This window comes from Helianthus annuus, chromosome 16 (genome assembly GCF_002127325.2).
Source record: "Helianthus annuus cultivar XRQ/B chromosome 16, HanXRQr2.0-SUNRISE, whole genome shotgun sequence".
NCBI classification, from domain to species: Eukaryota; Viridiplantae; Streptophyta; class Magnoliopsida; order Asterales; family Asteraceae; genus Helianthus; species Helianthus annuus.
This window is the reverse complement of record NC_035448.2, coordinates 108733182-108741090: the sequence shown is the minus strand read 5'-3', so window position 1 is coordinate 108741090 and position 7909 is coordinate 108733182. Positions and strand designations below refer to the sequence as shown.

General features: G+C 34.2%; 1 protein-coding gene across 1 annotated transcript; it reads left to right on the top strand.

Moving 5' to 3' along the window:
* Positions 1–7100: 7100 nt before the first annotated feature.
* On the top strand, positions 7101–7646 carry LOC110875401 (extensin-like). The gene has a single exon (XM_022123597.1). It carries the CDS (start codon positions 7101–7103, stop codon positions 7644–7646), a length of 546 nt encoding a protein of 181 aa, XP_021979289.1.
* Positions 7647–7909: the final 263 nt, after the last annotated feature.

The following is a 7909-nucleotide window of genomic DNA, read 5'->3' as shown; positions in this document are numbered from 1 at the left end:
GCGACTCGAGACCACCGTTGCACGCACACTGTTGGGCCTTCACTGTCATGGGCCCAATCTATTGAGCCCAACGATTTGAATTGTGGACTGTTTGCTATTGGACCGATATACGTTTACTATTTGGGCCGATTGAGAATCTGGACTGTTTTGTTATTGGGCTGCTTATGCTATTGGGCCGGGTATTGTTGGACTTAGACAATTGGATCCTCACATGCTATGTCTTATCTGCTTACGTGCGTACATGTTTGCCATGACTATACGTGATTGCTATATACGTACTATATACGAACCTGACTCGTATAATAACCATGATAGGACGTGAGTGACCATTTACTTGCTACTTATATTCCTTGTGTATCTGCCGAGCAAACCAAGGTGAGTTCACACAGCCAAGGCATGGGATTCCCGGGTTGGGAATTGGGTTGGATATGTTGGATATGGAATGATTACTCGTACTTACGCATATACCAGACTATAGACCATCGTCCTCAGGTTAGTCAGGACACGTTACGTAAAGCCTACGTAACCCAGTATATTTGCCATATGTCTCCCGGGTCGGGAGGACACGTTACGTAAAGCCTACGTAACCCAATACCATCTACTGGCTTCCAGGTCGGAAGGCCACGCTGCGTAAAGCCTACGTAGCCCCCACGCGTACCACTGTCCTCGGGGAAGGGCACGTCACGTAAAGCCTACGTGACCCTGTACGTTTTCCTGTTCTCGGTAAAGAAGAACACATGGTCGGAAGTTAGTCTAGTAAGTACCGTTAATGAGACGCCCTCATTAGCCAAGATAAACATGGGAAGCCCCCACCTTTATTACACACTAGTATGGGAAGCCCCCACTAGCTATACTTATGCATTACATTATGAACTTACTTTCTGTGAACTCGCTCAACTAGTTTGTTGATTATTTGCTGCATGCCTTGCAGGACCTTAGGTAAATTATGGAGCTTGCACAAGGAAGGAGCAGGTCGTTGTGGCAGATGGATCATGAACATTATTGAACTTATAACTTTATTTGGGTTTACTTTACATTGCTTCCGCTACTTAAAACAGTATTTGGTTTTGAAACATCAATCATGTCATGGAGACTTACGTTAATTACTTTTATATTAAATGCTATGTTTGATATGATTGATGGCTTGATCCTGGTCAGTCACGCTCCCAAGCGGTGGTATTCCGCGGGTGGATTTTGGGGGTGTGACACCAAATCTATAAATCGCGTAAAAGAAAACAAGTAAAACAAGTGGGGAAAGGCAAAATAGAAAAATCCAATATTGGTGACCCATAAACCCACTTCCCCCACGATTTTTAAATGACTATAACTTTTAAATACGTTAATATTAAAAAAAATACATCATATTAACGAGCATTTCATTCTCTTTAATTCAAGCAGACTAATGCTACAGTTTTCTTAATTTTTAATTTCTTTTATTTTACAAGCTATAACGTTACGTGATTTTGTAACGTTGCGTGAGTATGTTCTAGTACGTAATTACGTCATATGTATTTTATTCATGAAACAAGTGTAACGTTACGTGATTATGTATCAGCATGTACTTACGTAACAATAGTTGACTATGTATTGTTATCACGTGATTTAAAATTCCCATTACGTAGGTTTCATTATAGTATTTATTTGACAACTCACTAAGTGATTACGTACTTACATACTAACCATAACTGTAATAAGATACAAAACATATAATATAGACTAATATTTTAAGAAATATAATACAAAACATTAACCAATCAACCTATAATAACAACGTATTGTCGTATATTAAAGATTTAATCACGTAATAAGCATAAAGGTAATAACATCAAGTATAACAAATTATATTGAATGTCTAATCAACTGATGATTTATATTAAATGTGTAATCATGTAATCTGCAAAAAAAAAAAAAAAAAAAAAATTAAGAAAACTATAACAATAGTCTACTCATATTAAAAAGCATAAAGGTAATAACATCAAGTATAACAAATTATATTGAATGTCTAATCAACTAATGATTTTTATTAAATGTGTAATCATGTAATCTGCAAAAAAATTAAAAATTAAGAAAACTACAACAATAGTCTACTTATATTAAAAAGATATAGCAGAAAGCAAGGCAGATGTTTGGAAGTAGGAACAAGAGGAAAAAATGAAAAGAGAGAACCAAACACAAAATATTGGAACTTCTAATAGAAGAAAATCATTCAGCAACGGACCTCCAATTGCCACATTCCCCAAAACCATTGTTGCTTCTAAAAAGCCTCAAACCATTGCTTCATCCAAACCTAAACCCTCACCTCAAAAACCACCTCAAAAGAAGCATAAAACAGCTTCATCACCACCACCATCTACCACAAAACCAATAGATGTTAATGCTACAAAAGCATCAACAGATGTTAGACCATCAGTTGTTGAAACACCAGTGGTTTCAATAGTTGTTAGCCAAACCACTGCCTCCTCCATTCATTTTGACACACCATCAACACAACCACTACCAACACCTAAAAGATTCCCTTCACAATCAACCTTTTCACCTAAACCACCTTCTCCATCAAAAACTCCTCCTCCTCCAAAATATGCCTACATAAGAAAAAGGAAATTTTTTATACTTGAAGAAGAAAAAGAAATTCCATTACCAATTCCTTTATCATCTGCTCCTACCCAAATCATTTCACCATCATCTTCTCCATAAACAAACCCACTTGATCATCCACCCATTGGTTACATGCCACGTGTCATCCCTTTGTCAACTCGATATCCTCTAGAACTGCTTGCAGTCCAAAATGAAATAATACAATTTTACAAGATAAATAATCCATCCAAAAGAGCCTTCCCATCTCTATATGGCTTCAGAACACCTTAAAATCTAGATGAATATTTGAAGTTGAAAGGCAAACAAGCAAAACTTATAGCAAAAGAAGAGAGTAAAGGGTTAGGAGACAGGAGATACCAAGGTCTGATGCAACATGGGCTTAGTAAAGTCAGAAAACTTGAAGACTTTGCTAGAGACCTCAGCAGATCCATGTCAGAGTTGCCACCAAATACTAGTCTTCAAAAGGAGTTAAGGGTTGATTATTTGGATCTCATCATAAAAACCAAGCCCTATAAAGCTAACAAGCCTCAATTCAAAGATTGGTCGCTTGATGCTCTCAAAGAAGAAATTAACATAATTGAAATGATGAACAAAGATCCTCAAATGAAGAAATCTGCACCCAACTGGAATAAATTCAAGAAGGTTGATGTAGATGATGATTTGAGGTATAAAAGAAAGAGAGCAGAGCTTGTTACTGTAGGATATGGGTCTACAAGATTAATTGCAAGATGGTCAAAGCAGAATGTTGATGAGACCTACAGAAAATTGGAAGAGCTGAGAAAGAAAGACCCGAAGGTTCCTCAGAATCCAGTATATACCGAAACCACTATTGATAGGCCTAAACAGACTCATGCCACTAAAAAGTTGTTCTCATCGTCTGTTTTACCCATCAGTGCCTTAAATCAATTAAAAAGGTAAAAGCAGATGGATGAGGAAGATGAGAAGAGGTATGCTGAACACAGAAAAGAGGCTATCAGAAACCAACTTCAATTTGGAGTTGGATGATGCTGCTAACCAACTTGCTGCTCAAATTGCTGATACAATCAAACAGTAGGCAAGCAGACCTCAGTCCCCAAACTCATCTCAAATAAATCTTATCCCTAGAAAGCTATCAGATCCAAAAATACTAAAGTGGAAGTCTGACAAAGATACCCACGTATTGACTCTGCTCGGATCTGATGGTAATGTTGAAAAGCTGCTGTCAAGGAAGGTTGCTTATGGTCTGAATGCAGGTGACCTTCAAGATCTATTGAACCTTCAACTTATTAGGGATGAAGAAGACACAGATTCCTTGGATTTTGAGCTCCAATTCAAAGGGCAAATCAGGGAACTGTTGATGAGAAAATAAAGATCAGAAAATAATGAAGGGTTTTGGCATCATCTATTCTAGGGAGGTAAAAGAAAAAAAATTGGATATTAACTGAAAAATCTGACCAGATTTTGCTTTTGGATGAAAATGGCAACAAAATCGAAACCACAGGAACCCAGATTCAAAAGATTTGAGTTTTGGACTAAAATGACAAAAGTGACCAAATCTTAAGGACCATTTTAGTAGTTTACTCTAAAGATTAATTGATATTTTATAAAGGGAACTTTCTTTATGGGGCGGTATGAAATTTATGCTTCTAAGTGTAGAACAGTTAAGTTGAAACCGTTATTTATGGTTTTTATTTGGAATCATAAAAGAAGTTCATCATGAGTGGGAATATATCTTAAAAATACTTATAAGTGAATAGTTTTTAATAGTGAATTAACTTTACACCCTTGGATGAATTAGCTAATAATCATATTCATGAGTCTTATTCAATTATGTAGATGATTGCATTGATAGTTTTGATTCGAAAGTCAAATAACTAAAACAAAATTATGTTCATTTTTGTATGACGATTTTGGATAGTGAGAGTTGGTGACGAATCATGCAGTGAGGTATGGTTAAAAATACATCTTTCTTGCCAAGGTCGGGTTAGTATCGCTCACACCTAGTAATTCATGACTAATTGACTATCACTCAACTAGAGCAAGTTGTCAAGATAAGATAAGGCCATGTATGTGCGCTTGTAGACAGACTAACATGGGTGTCTTGGGTAAAAACAATATTGTGCGACCGATTGTAAATCATTGAGGTTTCTTTATTTGATGTTATCCTTAACAAGAAAGAGTGGGGGATATAGGTATTTAGCAACATTGACTTGTTGATGTAAGGTCTGTTTGCGATAATATCATGTGTTAATATGCGTTTGATAAACGTGGAAACAATGGGTTTGTTTTATAAGTATTTGTGATCAAATTTTGATAAAGCTATAAATGAAGGTTTACCAAAAAAATATTGAAAAGTTTTACCTAGGAGCTCACCAGCGTAAGCCGACTTGTTTCAACATATGATTCATATGAGTTCAGTTGGTAAGAACATAGGACATCAAGATTTTAAACTTTAATTTAAGATTTAAATAAAGTTTACAAGAGTTTTCTTTTAGATAAGTTTATAAATTATTATTAGGTCTCCTGCTCTACGTTTATGTATAATCTAAACAAAGTAACTTGCCCGGATTTGGGGGTGTCACATTCCCCTCTCCACGGGGATGAACTTTTGCTTTAAAAGTTGCAATGTTAGTTGCCCTTCTCTACGTTAATGCAACGTAAACCCACAAACATACATCTGGGAACGTCTGATTGTTAATGCTCTAACGTTCATCTCATGTAATTGTTATGTAATTGTTATAAAGGTGATTTCCAAAATAACACATTTTAAAATCATTTTTAACTTTTTTTTCTTAGATTTTATTGTTATATCTCTATATCTAAAATGGTTTGGATAAGTTAAATATATAATTATAATCTTTTTACATTCTTTACACATAAATTCAATCACAAATTGATGTTCATATTCTCAGTTTATAAAAATAATTAATAAAATATATTTAAAAAAAACAATCATAAACTATATAAGATTATATATTTTCAAGTTAAAATAGAGCTCAAGTTTGGATATACTCATTTAGACACCCATATTTATACATTTACACTACAAATAGTACTTGTAATCTTAACTTCAAAGTGCAATGATAACACAAACATGACAGAATTCCTGTTTCATTTTTCCCCCTAATATTACAAGATCCTGGACTTTCACCCCTTGAAAACCAGGCTCTATTTGTCATTAATACAAACCAAAAGCGAAAAAATAAGACATGAACACGGATAAATACAAAGCACCGTCGACTTTGACCAATGTATATATGCAAACCGAAAACAACATGTTTGTTAATTAATTTAACAAGAATGGTGAATGCTGATGATGCAAATGCATGCCGGAAACCTATTCCAGCTATACTGAACCAAAATGGATATCGACTAAAACCACGTCGTGTAGCGTGGGTAATCTTACTAGTTTGTTCTATATCTGAGTTAAGATGTTACAAGATAATAAAAAGAAAGTGAAAATAATATCATAACAATATTTAACAAATAGTGAAAGGATCATGTACAAGAGACATAATTCATACGAAATGTAGGAGAAAATTTTGGCCTTTGATCAAGCAAATGCAATAGTTGGGATTAAGTGGTCTCCAAATCTATAAATCGTGTAAAAGAAAACAAGTAAAACAAGTGAGGAAAGGCAAAATAGAAAAATCCAATATTGGTGACCCATAAACCCACTTCCCCCACGATTTTTAAATGACTATAACTTTTTCATACGTTAATATTAAAAAAAAAATACATCATATTAACGAGCATTTCATTCTCTTTAATTCAAGCAGACTAATGCTACAGTTTTCTTAATTTTTAATTTCTTTTATTTTACAAGCTATAACGTTACGTGATTTTGTAACGTTGCGTGAGTATGTTCTAGTACGTAATTACGTCATATGTATTTTATTCATGAAACAAGTGTAACGTTACGTGATTATGTATCAGTATGTACTTACGTAACAATAGTTGATTATGTATTGTTATCACGTGATTTAAAATTCCCATTACGTAGGTTTCATTATAGTATTTATTTGACAACTCACTAAGTGATTACGTACATACGTACTAACCATAACTGTAATAAGATACAAAACATATAATATAGACTAATATTTTAAGAAATATAATACAAAACATTAACCAATCAACCTATAATAACAACGTATTGTCGTATATTAAAGATTTAATCACGTAATAAGCAAAAAGGTAATAACATCAAGTATAATAAATTATATTGAATGTCTAATCAACTGATGATTTATATTAAATGTGTAATCATGTAATCTGCAAAAAAAAAAAAAAAATTAAGAAAACTATAACAATAGTCTACTCATATTAAAAAGCATAAAGGTAATAACATCAAGTATAACAAATTATATTGAATGTCTAATCAACTAATGATTTATATTAAATGTGTAATCATGTAATCTGCAAAAAAATTAAAAATTAAGAAAACTATAACAATAGTCTACTCATATTAAAAAGATATAGCAGAAAGCAAGGCAGATGTTTGGAAGTAGGAACAAGAGGAAAACATGAAAAGAGAGAACCAACCACAAAATATTGGGACTTCTAATAGAAGAAAATTATTCAGAAACAACGGACCTCCAATTACCACATTCCCCAAAACCATTGTTGCTTCTAAAAAGCCTCAAACCACTACTTCATCCAAACCTAAACCCTCACCTCAAAAACCACCTCAAAAGAAGCATAAAACAGCTTCATCACCACCACCATCTACCACAAAACCAATAGATGTTAATGCTACAAAAGCATCAACAGATGTTAGACCATCAGTTGTTGAAACACCAGTGGTTTCAATAGTTGTTAGCCAAACCACTGCCTCCTCCATTCATTTTGACACACCATCAACACAACCACCACCAACACCTAAAAGATTCCCTTCACAATCAACCTTTTCACCTAAACCACCTTCTCCATCAAAAACTCCTCCTCCTCCAAAATATGCCTACATAAGAAAAAGGAAATTTTTTGTACTTGAAGAAGAAAAAGAAATTCCATTACCAATTCCTTTATCATCTGCTCCTACCCAAATCATTTCACCCTCATCTTCTCCATAAACAAACCCACTTGATCATCCACCCATTGGTTACATGCCACGTGTCATCCCTTTGTCAACTCAATATCCTCTAGAACTGCTTGCAGTCCAAAATGAAATAATACAATTTTACAAGATAAATAATCCATCCAAAAGAGCCTTCCCATCTCTATATGGCTTCAGAACACCTCAAAATCTAGATGAATATTTGAAGTTGAAAGGCAAACAAGCAAAACTTATAGCAAAAGAAGAGAGTAAAGGGTTAGGAGACAGGAGATACCAAGG